We start from the raw sequence: 16,338 nt of genomic DNA on the forward strand, positions 1-16,338 counted from the left end.
CCGGCACGGCAGGTGGGCCGCCCGGCCACGTTTTACTTTGCATATTTTACCAGTGCCTAAGAAAAAACCAAGGCTCGTTTCCGGTGAAGCGGCTCAGCGGGGGGCAAAATAAACATTTTCCATTTGAAACGGAAATGTTTGCTCGCCATGAACTCGGAGGACCTCGAAGCGGTCGAAGAGACCTCGAAAGCTTCTTGATCTGATGGAGTGGACCGACGGCTAATGTGGGCCAGCGTCCCCCAGCCGCTTCGTGTCATGTTTAATTCCAAGTGACATGCAAATAGCCAATGCACTTCAAACGCAACACGCTCAGTTTAATTACAAGCTAGCACTACCCGACGAATCCCAAGGAGGAGAACGGCTTTTTTTGAAAGCCAGAATTTGGCCACCAAGGACCAATTAGTCACATTAGTTTCCTGGACTTTATTAACGAACTCAGAGGATCCACGTTTGATTTCCTGTACTGGTAGAAATGAGCAGCAAAACAAGGTTATGATCTTGGTTTTATCACGATTCTTTAAGGATTTTTTGAGTGACTAATTAGTGCATTTCTGAGCATTTCCCTTTTATGTTTGATTAGATTTTGGCAACAAATTAACATATTTCTGGCATTTATTTTTATAACTTAACTCTTTTTGACTTTTACTTTGATGTTTGACAACTATTTAGCATATTCTTAAAACATTTTTATGGTTTAAAAAAATGTCTGACCATTTTTTTTCCATTTTTATTTGATATGTTGCTCTTTATTAGCATTTTTTTTACCTTTCCTTGCAATATTTTTTGTTTTGTGTAGATGTTTTTGCAACAAATTAGCACATGAATAATTATTTACTTATGTGTCCTCTCATGGACCATGAGTCATGATTAAGACCCTACCTCTCAAATAGGAGGTATCATTTTAGATACAGTAATATGACCTCTGAGCACTTTAGTGTTACCTATGAAGTTCCACAAGGCTTAGTACTTGGTCTCCTTCTTTTATGCATTTATATGCTTCCGTTAATGATATATTAGTACATTAGTAGTTTCCACTACCATGCATAGGACAGTCAACTGTAACTTCCAATGGAGGATTCTGCTCCATTAAATTGTGAAAATTTGGAGGCCAGCCTCACTGAGATAAAAAGATGCATTTTACTTAGCTCCTTTTGCCTCAACCCTGAAAAAAGTTGAAATGTTAATTATCAGTCCATCTCTGGAAAAATGGATTGGTCTCTCGTCTGCTGTGACTTGTTCCCAAACATTTCTCTGAACCCTGACTAATGTAAAATCACCCAGTGACACGGTCAAATAATTAGGTGTCATATTTGACGCTAATCTGTTGTTTCAGTTACAAAATAAAAATATTACTAAAACATACCCCATTTTTTCCCCCCATTTTCGCTACATTGTAAAAATTCTCCCCATTCTGTCCCAGTCTAATGCTGAGATTTTAATCAATGTGTTTATCACCTCTTGGATTCTTCACTTTGAAAATGCTGGTCTAGTAATTATACCGAGAGCCAAGAAGAAATCTGCAGGTTTGATAGCTTTCTCCTTTAGACCCCGGTGCTAAAGAATGCTATGCCCATGAGATTTGATCTGTAACCTCAGTGGAACTGTTTCGATCTAGGCTTAAAAAACATTTTTTTTCCAGAACTGAATGAATAATGTTGCCCTCAGGGAGCTGCAAACCGGACATTATGTTATTACATGTACATGATGTGGTATAATAGTATTCTTAAGTCTGAACAGCCCTTCGAGACTTCTTATGATAAAAGGTTGTATAAATAAAAATGACTCTACTTGACGTAAGTATCACATTTTTCTTCACTTTATGTTAAAAATGTAAACAAATAAGCAATTTTTAAAGTTGTATTTTTTATGTTTTTGTGCTTAACCAGCACATTTCTGACCATTCGCACTTTATTTTTTACCAGTTTTATGATTTATTTTCTTTTATTTATTGTGCTTAATTAGCACATTTCTGTCCATTTTCCTTAAAATATAATCAATGACTATTTTTTTGCTTTTATGTATATTTTCTTTCTTTCATGTTAAAAATGTTAAACAAATCAGCACCTTTTAATGTTTTTTTGTGCTTAATGAGTTCATTTATGACCATTTAATTCGCACATTTTTTTAACAATTTATATTGTTAAGTTTTTTTGTGCATCATTAACACATTTCTCACCATTTACCCACTTTTTGAATTAACATGTTTTGCACTTAAGTAGCAAATGTCTTTATTTTTTTCATATTAGGAAATAAGAACATGCTTATTTTTTTATCTTTTTTGCATTTAATCAGCACATTTTTCACAATTTTCCTCAATATTTAAATCAATATTTTTTTCCACCTGATTAGCAGATTTTTCATTATTCCCTCAATGTTTCATTAAATGAATCAAACACGGATGATTTTGGCATTCTTTGAACAGTCTTTAATAAATGTACCCTCTGTAAAAGGATGAGATTTGCATTTTTCTATTCATGTTTAATTAAAAGAGAAATACTGTGACTAATAAGCACATTTTTTACCATTTTTTTTTTTGCCTAATTAACAGTTTTCAGAATTATTTCATGTTTTACAAATGAAAATGTGCAAACAATTAGCACATTTCTTACATATTGAAAGATATTTTACTAAAACACTTTTTGTGACTAGATCATTATTTAATGTTTTTCAATGACAACATTTTGGAAATGTTTTAATCTGAAAAAACAATTGTGAAAAATTTGCACATTTGGACCATGATGTATTATTAAATGTACATAATACGAACAAATTACCAATTATATGCCCCTACCTTTTTGTCAATGTTTCTTTCATGTTTTAGGAAAACGAAGCAATTTGACTTTTTAGGAGATGTTTTTTAAATTCTAGAGAGTGTTTGAATAAAATTGTCATCAAAATGTGCATAGTTTTGCTTTGAACATGAATGCAAAGTCTAGCATTACAGACTAGCACAATGCTAGTATCAGAAATAGTAGTTCACTTCCATGAAAGTGGCATTAGCTGCTAAATGAATTATCATTGACTGCAAAAGAAAAGCTAGCCACCAAAGTCATGCCACCCACTAATGCAGCTAGAGGCTAACGTAACGGCTTAATTAGCAAAAATGTGAGCTAAATAGAAAAACTAACTGTCATGATTGCCAAACTCAAGACACCTGGGGCAATCGTCTGGCGCTAAGGAGCGCACTCTCTGATTGGCTGGTACTCCCCCTCTTAAGCACCCAGAGGGGGGTGTCGGACTGTACTTGTGTCTCTCTGTGCGTATCGCCAGATTACCAGTACAACAAGACTTCTCCTGCTTGATTCCTGCCTGCCTCCTGTTTCGACCTGTTTCTGTCCCACGTTTACAATCCACTCTCCTGCCCTAGCCACCGACCTGCCAGCTAAGCTGTATCAATTCTGCCTACCTGTCACTGAGTTGCCATTCCGTCCAACGCTGCTAGCGATCGACAACCATCGGCTTCCAAAGCAAGCTCTGTCATCTCAATCCAATAAAGATTCCTTTAAAACGAACGCAATTGGTTCCGAGATTCCATTTTGGTTCATGACACTAACAAGTTTTGAGGGAACATCTTTTATTGCCAAGAAGCCTCAAAACGCACCTTTTTTTCAATCTTTTATTCCAAAAATAAATATAAAAATATAAATATAAAACAATACGAGTCGGCAATTCCGGCAGCGTGAACTTTCCTACGCGGTACACGTGACGCCTACGTGATGAAATGACAAAACCACTCGTCACACAAATAAGATTATATCCCACGTTGAAAAACACGTACATTTTTGTTTTTTGTTCTTTTTTCGCGGAGCGACACAATCGTTAAACATTGAAGTTATACAATACTGCTAGTGCTCGTTTACAAAACACATTTCCACGTTCACAAAAAAGTCAGAAGGCATATTTTTCCAGTATCACCAAAAACTGGTCTTGGGATCCCTGTTGGCCTTCGTTTGTGTGCAACTTTGAGAGTCGAAAGGACGGGTAGTGGACCAGCGCCCTAGCTTGCGCCTCACGCAGAAATACATCGTGGAATTAGCTTGATACATACTGAAGGTAGGCTGATATTTTGCTAATTTGCACGCTGCAAAGAATGAAATCGTTTCCCGTTGGCGGAAAATCTGGCTAATTTTTCTTGCAAAAAAAGGACTTCACTCATTTGCTGCCAAAGATTTCAATCAACATCTAAGATTGATTTTACCTTGGCTGTTAAAGACCGATACATACGTCAAAGGTTGATTTTAGCAACATGGCTGACTCTACATGTCATAGATTTATTATTACCAGCCTGCCATAGACGGCTAGATACGCTAATAATCCATTCTAGCTAGAATGCCACAGATGAGTTTAAACGTCGAAAGTATTTTATTTTGCGATCCTTTATAGCTAGACTGTCAGAGACGGCTCTATAAGTCAATTATTTATTTTAGGCAGCCTCTAATGATGACTATACATGACGATTCAGACTAGCTGGGCTGCCAAAGATGACTATGCCAGGGTCCCACTTGATCTAGGCTGCCGGAAAAGGCTATAATGGTCAATAATTTGTTCGAGCTAGGCTGCCAGTGAAAACTTTACACCTCAAAGATCCGTTCGAGCAAGGCTGTCTGAGACGGCTATACACGTCAAAGATCCTTTAGAGCTAGGCTGTTAGAGACGGCTATATACATCAAAGGTTGATTTAGCAAGGCTACCATAGATGGTGATAAGAATCAAAGATCCATTCTGGCTAGGCTGCTGAAGACAGCTATAGACATCAACGATCCGTTATAGCTATTATATCAGGGAAGACTATACATATCAATGAGCCATTCTAATCAAGTTGCCAGAGACGGCTATACAGGTCTATGATTGATTTGAGCTAGGCAGCCATAGAATGATGTACAAATCAAAGTTCCATCAGTAACAACAGTAGATTTTAGTGAGGCTACTATAAAGAGCTATATAAGTCAAAAATCATTTGTAAGTAGACTGCCAGATATAGCTATAGACGACAAATATCCATTATAGCTAGGCTGCCAGTGACAACTATACATGCGAAGAATCCATTCGGGCTAATATGCCAGGAACAGCTATAGAAATCATTCGACGTCAATTATGTATTAGAGCCAGGCTGCCATAACTAATATCAAAGCCACAGACATCTTCAGATATCAAAGGTTTATATTAGCGAGGCTACCATAGACAGCTAAAAAGTCAAAGATCAATTCTAGCTCGGCAGCCAGACAAAATCATAGCCGTCAAAGCACAAGAAAAGCGATACCCAAATTGTCTACTAATAGGGAAAGATTTGATTGTATGCAGAGTAGTAGTCCCCCTGGTTGTATAAGTAAAGGATCCTTTCTAGCTTGGCTGTCAGAGACGTCTATAGACATCCATTAGTTTGAGCCAGGCTGCCATAGACTGCTATACACATCAGAGATTTATTCTGGTTATGCTGCCAAAGACGGCTATACATTTCAAAGTGTTATTTTAGTGACTGTAATGTCAAAGATCCATCATAGTTAGGCAATCAGAGACATCTATAGGCTGTCAATGTTTGATTTTAGAAAGGATACTATAGACGGCTATAGATGTCAATGATTCATTTGAGCTGGGCTGCAAGTCTGAGGTTCGTTCTAGCCATGCTGTCAAGGACTTCTATGGATGTCAATGGTTGATTTTAGCGTATCTACCATAGCGTAGACAGCTAGACACATCAAATAGCCATTCTAGCTAGGTTGCAGAGGCGATCATAGCCGATAAAGCACAAGAAAAACGATACCTAAACTGTCCGCCAATGGGGAAAGATTCGATTTTGCCAAATTTTAGGAGCGCTATTACAACAGGCCGTCTAAGCCTCTCGGTCGGGGCCCCTCCCCACATACATGTCGGCCAGCTTTTGGAAGGCCGGCCCCCATCCGCTGAGGTAATCGTACTCCTGGTCGCCTTCGGTAGCGGCCGAGCCGATCGAACTGAGCGACTGCGCCGGCGATGCGCCGCCCTCGTAAGCGTATGTAGCGAGCGAGTCGTAAGGGGGCGCCGTCGGGTCAGCGTCGTTTTCACGCAAGCGGCCATTGATGAAGTCTCGGACGTCGGCGTTGTCCTTGACAGGGGATGTCCTCCGGAAGGAAAAGAGCGTCTCTGGGACAATGTCCCGTCGGAAGTTGTTGGCCTCAATGACTTCAGGATTGCGTAGTGTACCGATGTCGAAAGCTTGCGTGTCCTCCTCACCGCCTCCTTCGTCGTTGTAGCTCACCACATTGTCCCGAATGTCGTCTTTGGATATGATCAGAGGCTCTTTTTTACGCTGCCTCTTGAGGGCACCGAACAGGACCACGATCACTGTAAAAAAAACACATAGGTAATTGTATAGACCAAGGGCAGCAAGCGCCTCAATTTTTGAAGTTTCTAAAGCAGAAAATGTTTGCCAAATAATTTGCAGACCAAACAAAAAATGTCATGGTTTGTTCATTTTAAGCTGAAAAATTGTCGGTGCCAAGAAAGATTCAAGCTCAGGTCAGTTATTGAAATCAAATTGGTATTATGATGTGAATTAATGCAATTGTGTACTTGCAAGACGCTGCCATTTTTTAAAGGATTCATGGTTCCATGGTTGTGTTTTCTGCCCCTTTTTTTAATTGATCGTTAGGTGTACTAGAATAGACATAATTCACATTTTAAGGGTGCCAGCCAATCACAGGCAAGTTTTAACAGCACTAACAAATAAAGGTGAGGCAAAGATTGCAAGCAGCACGCTACCTGTTACCTGATGCTAGTGGGTAGCAAGCCAGCTGCTCTCTAAATCGCTTTCCCACTCTGAAAGGAGAATCCCTTCCATGACAAAATAGACAATTTATTCAACTACAACTATGTATTCTATTTTTTTTTTCTTCTGGAGATTAATAGTTGTAATTTTGTTAGAGTCGTATACTCTCAGTCGGTAGTGACGTCATATCGAAGTACAGTATTGTACCTAGTAGGTAAGGGGTTTCCAACCTTTTCATAAAGTAGGCCAGATTTGGTATGCTGAAAATATTTGAGGGCCGAGTATTCAGCCTGGCATTCTTTGAACAGCCTTTAGTGAAGTCGCCCTCCATAAAATGTTTTCAGTGCTCGGCCATTAGAGTTGCGACCTCGTAGCTTGTCTAATCAACCCAAATTCCCCCCAAAAATCTGCAAAAATAAGTCATTTAATTTTAAGGCTCATGTGTGACACTGTCGGGTGCTAGCTTAATTTAAGCTGATGTTGACATGCTAAAACCAAAAAGACACTTCACTTTTTTATGTTTCTTTAAAAATTTGATTTATTTTTCAGGGCATTGCACAATAAGAGACAAGAGTTTGTAGGGTAAATTTGGGAAATAGTTTAAAATTAAACCTTTGTATTTCTGACCCCTGTGCTAGCTTACTTTGAGCTAATGTTCACATGCTAACACAAGAAATACAAAACGGAAAAAGATGCTACAGAAAAAAAAAGTTAGTCTTATGTTAATGCTTTATCTGCAAAATTATTACTGATTAACCACTTAAGTGATAGCAGCGACTAGAGCCAAGCTCGCCACAAAAGTGATACTATTTGCTAATGCAGTTAACCGGTATTTCAGTAAAAATAGGGCTCACATTCATTTTAAATAGTTACATATGTTTTAATATGTATTTCTATTATTTTAAAATATTTTTTTTCAGTCTTACGACAAGCATACATGACTCAATATGTAATCAGTTTATTGATAATGCTTTTTTTAAAATAAACTCGTCAGTTGGTTTTATGATAGAACTAGTCATGGATTTTCTTAGTATATTTTATTTATATTTGATACATATTTGTAGTAAAAAGACCCTCATAATAGTTGGTACTCCACCGTGTGCTTGGAAGTAAAGGTGAAATACATGCTAACATGACGCAAGCTAGCCATCAGCCAAAATGCATTAACTGCCACTCAGCTTTCCTTCAGGCTTTCTCTTCCTTTTACTAAAGAATCCGCAAGAGAGCTTTTTCCTTTCTTTCTTTCCCCTCCAATGACTCATACGCCACACAGACTTTTTTGTCGTGCTAGCCGGCACACACACACTTAAATCCTCTTCAGTATTTTGACAACAGTTAGCGGAAAAAAAACACTGAATGTTGAGGGTGTATAAGTCCTTCACCTTTTCTGTACTGACTGCGGGCGGCGCGGCTGCTAGCTAACCTCCCGTCTGGCTGCTAATTACAATGTGGGTAGTGGCAGGTCCTGCGAGGTGGATGTTTGAGTGGTGCCTTGTGATCTTTTCCCGCCGATATGGGACGTGACAGAAGTGACACAATATGGACACAAGGATTATTTTCCTGGGTGAGAAGATCGATGCTCCAACAATTTAATTCAATCGTGGGCACGCCAAAACCTCTTTGAGGCAACAATGGGACACTTAAAACAAAACAGTTCAAGGTGATCTTAGACCCCTTGAGCAGCAAAGATCAGAAAAGCAAGTTTCAGGTCATTGAACCGTGAGGTGTTACCCATCAGCGGTGTTGGCGGTGACGACAAATTAACTCACTGAGCAGGATGAGGACGCAGAGCAAGATGGCCACCAGAGCTCCTGTGGTGAGACCATCTGAGAAGGGGAGAACTTCAGGGTTGCAGGACTGCATGTTCCCTCGTCGGTCGCAGGCACAGACCCGAACAAGAAGGGTGCTGGTGCTGCTCTGGACCGGGTAGTCGTTGTCAGAGATCACAACAGGAACAAAGTAGACGCTCATCTGCCGACGGCTGAATCCACCGCGTCTCGTCAAAATGTTTGCCGTGTTGTCTGCGTGAAGAAGACAACTAGTAAGTTTAGACTTTAGTAGAATCTTAAAATAGATGAACAGAAAAGAACTGTACAAAACTATGGCAATTTACAATATTCAGCTCGTACGATTAGTTGTTAAGTTTATAGTTTAACACTTAAAATTACGAGAGAATACATCAATTAACTTTGAGCTAGAAAGGAATTGTTGAGTTTATAGTTAAACGGAAACATTAATGAACTTTAAGCCTGCAAAGAGAACATGAGAGGATTATGCAAAATTATTTAGGAAGTACATTTACAAATACTTAAAATAAGGAGAGAAGACATCAATGAATGTTGAACTTGCAAGGAGTACAAGAGAGGTTTTTACAAATAACCTTTGAGTGTCAAGAACCGGAACAGGATGATGACCCAAATGCGTTAACCCAAAACGCCGGTGATTAGCCGATCGTTGGGCAGAAGACGTAAGGCAGCAGTCTAATGACAGGAAGCTAGAGGAATGGAATGACAGGAAGCCAGAGGCCGACGAGATCGATAGCAATTGCACGAGCAGATATCGGACAGATGGGGTCGATACCGGACAGGATGGGACAGACGAGATAGATATCAGGCATTGGAGACTGGAGTCCATTAACAGGCAGGACAAGATAGACGGGATCAATACCAGACACTGGAGATCGATAACAAACCGAACAAGCTGGGATTGAAACTGGAGATCGATATTAAACAGGACAAAACACACGGAACGATACCGGACCGGAAACACAAGCAAGAGACCGGACAGAGTCAAAACCAACGTCATGTGGGTGCAGAGGTTCGCTGACAGACTGACAAAGGGTGAGTGAGAGCACTAAAGGGAAGCCAATCTGTCAACGAGCTGCAGCTGCAGCCACACAGGCGGGGCCAATTGGGCGCCATGGGCACCCGTGACACTAAGATGTACAAAATCCCGCTTGAAGGACCAATTGTTAAGTTAATAGTTTAACATACACTTAAAATAATGTTAGTAGACATTAATTAATTTTGAGCTCGCAAGGAGAGGACAGTACAAAAAAATCTTCAGGATGCAAACAAATTAACCGGTTCTTCCCTGAGGCCTTTCTCTTTATTAAATATCTAACGTTACAAAAGGCAGATTAGCGCTAAAGAGTGTGAAAATCAAAGAACCACAACCTGATTGGCCAATTGTGACCATGTTGTAAACAGTGCATAATGATAAAAAACAACAACCCTGGCATCCTATGCAATATTTTGTGCATGTGTCCTATGGTAAAAAGAGAACACTTTTTAATGTGAAAAAGCAGAACAATCGTATCCAAGACCTTCTCATGTTTTTCTTTCCTGGAGGATAAACTCAAACGTTAAACTGACCTTGCTGGTCAACAATTGTGAAGTTTGGATTGTCCGTCTTGATATTGAAGACGAATTTGTGTCCGACTAGCGGCTCGTCCGTGTCCACCGCGCTGATGGTCTGGATTAACTGGGCACCAAAAAGATTAAGAAAAATAAATGAGGGACACCAGGGACAATAGTTTTACAACATTTTAATTAGTATACTTTTTTTACTTTTTTGATATTTGTATCACTTTTGTTTGGTGGGCCAGATGAGAAAAGCCTAACGGACCGCATATAGGACGCAAGCTGCAGTTATCCCATCCATGCATTCCCCTCTTCATGGTATTTTCCCCACTATACAATGTCAGCGACAAATAATTTTGCGCGCCCTAAGACGTATACAACTCTAACTTAATTAAGATGCCTGTCTGCTATTGGTCGACAGCATATCAAATGCTGGTCTTCTTTTGGTTTGCGTCACAGCATCACGAAAATGCCAAAATGCTAATGGCCAAACTCCTTTCCACCATGCCTTATTCTTCATTCAGTTATCAGCAATATGATGCTGAATATTTTTGTTCTGTATTTATACGCAATGGGTCAAACAGTTTGCATTGATGCTAAAGGAAAAATCAAAAACATGATAACCATGGACACGATGCCATTATTAAAAAAATACTAATCAAGTGCCGATATGCTATTGGCTCACTACCTTTCAAAATGTTACCTGTGTCTTTTGTCATTCAGGTGTTTTATTAATGAGAAAGAGGCAAGAAAAATGACAAATATAAAGCTAAATGTCATCTATATTGCACGTGATAATTAGCGAGGAATTAGCAGGATTTGTCTTGCTTAAGACATAGTAATGTTTTCCTTTTTTTTTTCCAAAGTACTTTTTTATGTAACAAAGTATAATTTGTTTAACTACCGGTCCATAGACATGCAGTGATGCTAAGATCTAAACCAAAAACAAATAATAATAACCATGGACATAAAGCTTGCTATTATAAAGAAGGTTTTTGGTTCAACTACCTCGTCAATGCTCTCTTTTTCTCTAGTCGTTTTCTTGCTTTATAAATGAATATGTGGCAAGAGTAATGACAAAATGAGCTTAGTTTTGCTTGCGCTTAAAATTCCCACCTTAGAATTGATTCATGCCTTATCCTGGGGTCTACTGTATTGAGGGGTAGAATTTCTGAAGTTTTCTACAATTTTACATACCTGACCAGCTTTGACGTTCTCACAAACAAAAGTGTCGTAGGACATTGCGAACTCCGGGGCGTTGTCGTTGACGTCCAGGACCTTGATGAAAACCGGGACACGGGACACTTGACGGGGGTTGTCTAGAGACAGAACCAGAACTCTAGTCAGGATTTGAAGTACATGTGTAACGCACATTTAAAAAAAATCTAAAACAGAACTCAGTTTGGGTGCACGTTTTACGGTAGTATATTATTGTATTCATGCAATGATTAATCAGTCGGAAAATATCACTGGCCACAATTACAAAACATTGGATGCAATGGTAATCGAACCTGGGTCGCAGTGGTTAGAGTCCCGAAACCTGACCACTTGACCATAAGTAATACAGATGATAATATAGATATGAAAAGGCATTTTATGTTATATTATCAAAAACATTTTTACTCCCTGTACCAGAGACAATGTTATGGAATGGAGAAAACAGAAAGTTGTGTTGAAATATTTAAATAAACACCACAAAGTACAATGAGGGTTACAACGCTTTGGTGCATTTCATGATGAACATGAATTTAAAGGACATTAAAAAAATAAATTGTAATTTTTTTGTTGGTATTGTGTTAACAGTTTCTGTTGTCAAAACATTATTTTTATCATGACCCCACTTAGTTAACGTTCTTCACTTATATGCTTCGTTTTATCTGTGAAGAATTGAAACGACATTTTATACTTATTTTTAATCCGAAAAAATAAAAAGAAACGCCAGTGCCCAATAGATATAAATAATTAGAGAAGTGCATAGCAAAAACTCCTTATGTGTTGTGTATGATTGAATAAGATTATAAATTTAAGTGTCAAGGAAAACATTTGGTCAATGGAAGTAACGGGTGGATGCAGTGCACCGCCGCCCCAGTGGCTACAGCCTGCTTACCAAGAGGAGCAGGAAAATGCCTTGAAATTGATAAAAAAGGAAAGCATTTTCTAAATAAAGGACTAAAATGGGGTGTACATTATACACAAGTACCTTGTATATACAAATACATATGGTACTCATTTTTCTTTCTTATCAACATTTTCCACCTCAGGGTTCTTATTGTACGGCACCCCGAAAAATGGGTTACTAAAATGGGGTTCACGTTATACACGAGTGTGTGTTATACACAATAATATAGTGTTTTTGTTTATCTGGATTTTTTTTTCTCCATTTTTTTTAGCTTGAGTATTTTCAGTGGGAGCCAAGGGGTGGTGGGAAGCACAATTTCCTAAACTTTGCTTAACAGGGAAAGCGTTTTTAAAGTAGAATGGGAGATTAAATAGGGTATGCTTTATACATGATTGTGTGTTAAACACATAAAAATACAGTATTTATTTTTCTGTTATTTCATTCGAAAATTGTTCAATTTGAGGGTTATAAGTATACTTCCCCCCAGTGGTTACAGCTTGATTGCCAGAGGGAGCATAATAGTGAATAAAAGGGAAAGCAATTTTCTTATATCAAATGAGGGACTAAAAATGGGTGTGCATTTTGCACAAGTGCACCTTACACATAAATGAATACAGTCTTTTCAGTGTACAGCCCCCCAGTGGCCACAGCATGCTCACAAGGAGGATCCACATAATGTCAGAGGCATAAATTAAAATTAACCTTTTTTTTTAAGAAAAATAGGAGACTAAAATAGGGTGTGCGTGTTGCACACGATCGAATGCCGTACTTATTTCGGAAGCCATGACGGAGATGTTGTGCCATTTGGACATTTCTCTGTCTAGAGCTTTCCTGGTGGTGATGGTCCCGTTGGACGAATCAATATTGAAGAGTCTCTCCAGGTCTGTGTGACGATCTATGGAGTATCTGCACCACAAAAATCGCATCAGGACTGCAAAAACTTGAAGACCTGTACTTGATTTCGAGACCACACTCCTTACTTGACCATCTTGTTTTCGGCATCTGGATCCCGGGCCGAGACTACGCCCACCAAACTGCCGGCGGCCGTGTCTTCGTGGACTTCGATGACGTAAGGTTCCCGGCCAAAGACCGGGGGTTCGTCAACATCCTCCACTGATACCTTGACTGTGGCGAAGTCCTTGAAGTGCAGACCTTGGATGTACCTGGCATCCAAGAAGGTGTTCCTCACCTCCACACGGAACTCATAGTCACGTTTGCTCTCGAAATCCAGAGCCTGAGGATCAAGAAGATCTTGGGTCAAGTTTGGGTTCAAGATTTTTCAGCCAGTTACTGTCATGCTAAAGGTAAAAGGAAAAACATGATAACCATGGAAACAAAGCTGTGATGATCACTTTTACCGAGAACTTGTAGTCATGATCCAGAACCTGAGGACCAACCTGAGGATCTTGGGTTTTGGGGCAAGATCAGTTTTCGAGCCGGTTTTAGTTGTCGCTCCCCATCCTTGTGGCATTTTTCTTACAAAATGGATCAATGGCAAAGTATTTCCTACATCTCAAAAAACATATTAAGTATTTGTTTGTCCTGTATGTATTGGTTATGGCTCCTAAGTATTTCAGAAATGCTAAAGGGAAAAGTAAAACAAGATAACCATGGAGAGGAAGCTTGCGATGATCACTTGTGGTCCCGCTCACTTTAGTAATCCAGAGCCCGAGGACCGTAAGATCTTCAGGTTTTGGATCATTTTTTTTGTAGCCAGTTCTAGTAATCACTCCCCCTCTTTCTGGCATTTTGTCCACCACAAGACATCACCAACAAACAATTGTGCATGTCCAAAAACTAATGAAATTCAAAATTTGCAAGTTTTCAATACAATAGTGCATCTTTTAACCTGTACTTGATCTACAAGGCTTGAGGTAATGCTTAAGGGAGAAGCAAAAACACGATGACCATAGAAACAAAGCTCTGATGATCACTTCTACTCAGAACTCTTAATAGTGTTTGCGTTTGTACTCCATCTCCTGAGGACCAAAGGGTTTGAGAAGATCTTGGGTAAAAACTTGGGTCATGTTTTGGGTCAAAATTACTTTTTAGCTGGTTTTAGTCCTTGGTTTAGTCATAGCTTCATGACAATGCCCATATGCTATCGGCAGAATTAGCTCCCACAATTCCTTTCTCCCGCTTCATTTAGTCAGGAATCTCATGTGCTTCAGGAATAATCGCCGTTGCAATACCATGTTTTGTTGTACTGTTTGAATTCACTATTGACTTGAAGTGATGCTAAAGGGAGATGCAAAAACATGATAACCATGGGAACAAAGCTTGTGATGATCATTCGTAGTCCCGCTTGCTTTCATAATCCAGTGCCTGGGTCAGGTTTTCAGGCAAAATTGCTTTTGTAGCCTTATTTCAAAGACTCTAGAACTAGCGTAGCGTAGTTTGAATCCTCTTTCTGTTATGAATGAATGTCATCAGACGGCGCTCTAATCCAATCCAGCGGGATCGTTTTTTTCAGACTTCCCGTGAAACGCGATCAAAATTGGGTTCAATGAAAAACTCTCCACACGCTCGCTTTCATCCATCCAGGAATTCAAAAAGCAGAAAAGTCGGGCAGTGCTTGGGGATTCGTGAAAAACATGAATATAGGAGATCGGTTTGTGGGGTTTAACGCGTCTAATCACCTACGGTTACAGATCGCGTTGTGCCAGGATACTCAAACGACAGTAAACAAGCGGTAAAAGTCATGTCGTCACGGGAAATAACGTTATTTTCTTCTTTCTCTTTTAGAGTTGCTATTACAGCTAACGTCTATATTCGGTTGCAAAAAAAAAAAATAATAATAAAAAAGTTGTGTTTCAATCTTATTAGCATCTGTTTCTATAGATGGCTCACATTATAAAATATAATCCAGTTTAGCTACCAAATATTAATGCACGAAAAATCAAAACCGATCTTGCACTATGTGAAAAAGTAATTGCCCCCTGACCGAGCTAGGCCACTTTTGGCAGAGAGAATAGAAATAAATCCTTTTGATAATTGGCAATGAGTCTTTCACAATGCTGTAGAGGAATTTTGACCCACTCTACTTTGCAAAATTGTTTAAATTCTACCATATTGGAGGGTTTTGAAGGATTTTATATATTTGACTACAAGGGATTTAGTACGATCAAATACAAATGTGAAGAATGATGTTTACAGAAACAACGGGAACTGAGACAAGGGCTGATATGATAATCAGCGCTTCCGGGCGCAAGAGGGGCCTTCGTGATGCAAGGGTCCGGACATCGAGGCGACGAGGTGGAGCCCACATGGCCCGCCCATGGGAGGAGCCGGCACGGCAGCTTGGGAGAGACGTGGGTCGAGAGAAGGACTTCAGAAGATCGAGAAAGGGAGAAGACCGAGGGAGAACGAGAAAGGAGGCTCGACGAAGAGCGACACTAATTCCTCTAATTCAATGGAGTACACTTAGTTAAATACTTTAAGAAAATAAATCTGCCCCGTGTGGAAATGCCGGTCTCTTGTCCGTCTTTTCACAAAAAGAAACAAGCATGCATTGTTAGGTGGTGTTTGGTTAATGGAGTCAGATAACTAATTCGAACAATTAAGTAAACAATACATTTTAGTATATTTAATTCCTAACAGTTTTCTAACACGGACTGCCCATTTAAGGTCACAACCACTAAATCTCCATTGGACTTAAATCCAGATTTTGACTTGGCCACCCCAGAACCTTCATTTATTTTTATTTTTTGGGAGCGATTCAGAGATGGACTTGCTGGTCGCTTTCAGATTGTTGTCCTGCTGCATGATCAAAGAGCGCTTGAGATTGAGGGCACGAACTGATGGCCGGACGTTTTTCTTCGGGCTCTCCTGGTAAACACCGGAATGCATTAATCCGTCAACCACAGCAAGTTGTCCTGGTCCTGAGGCAGCAAAGTAGGCCCAGATAATCAAACTGCCACCGCCATGTTTTACTGTTGGCATCATGTTCTTTTCTTCAAATGCTGTGCCTCTTTACGCCAGATGTAATGGGCTGCACGCCTTCCAAAATGTTCAATTTATAACTCATCAGTCAACAGAATATTTTTTATTAGTCCTGAGGATAATCAAGATGCTTTTTGGCAGATGTGAGACGACTATGTGTTATTTTGTGA

General features: G+C 39.5%; 1 protein-coding gene across 2 annotated transcripts in view; it reads right to left on the bottom strand.

Annotated features, from left to right (window-relative positions):
• Nucleotides 1-3,591: 3,591 nt before the first annotated feature.
• Nucleotides 3,592-16,338, bottom strand: part of LOC148348261 (cadherin-10-like) — a 48,325-nt gene continuing 35,578 nt past the window's right edge. For both annotated transcript variants that reach the window (XM_088321920.1, XM_088321921.1), the window contains exons 7-12: nucleotides 13,207-13,460; nucleotides 12,996-13,132; nucleotides 11,305-11,426; nucleotides 10,120-10,228; nucleotides 8,515-8,766; nucleotides 3,592-6,321 (exon numbers count right to left, since the gene is read on the bottom strand). In XM_088321920.1, coding sequence (XP_088178046.1) covers nucleotides 5,831-6,321; nucleotides 8,515-8,766; nucleotides 10,120-10,228; nucleotides 11,305-11,426; nucleotides 12,996-13,132; nucleotides 13,207-13,460 — 1,365 coding nt within the window. In that variant the 3' untranslated portion in view covers nucleotides 3,592-5,830. The remainder of the gene's footprint in view (nucleotides 6,322-8,514; nucleotides 8,767-10,119; nucleotides 10,229-11,304; nucleotides 11,427-12,995; nucleotides 13,133-13,206; nucleotides 13,461-16,338) is intronic.

This window comes from Urocampus carinirostris, chromosome 18 (genome assembly GCF_059441175.1).
Source record: "Urocampus carinirostris isolate Australia breed hairy pipefish chromosome 18, RoL_Ucar_1.0, whole genome shotgun sequence".
In the NCBI taxonomy this organism is placed as follows: Eukaryota; Metazoa; Chordata; class Actinopteri; order Syngnathiformes; family Syngnathidae; genus Urocampus; species Urocampus carinirostris.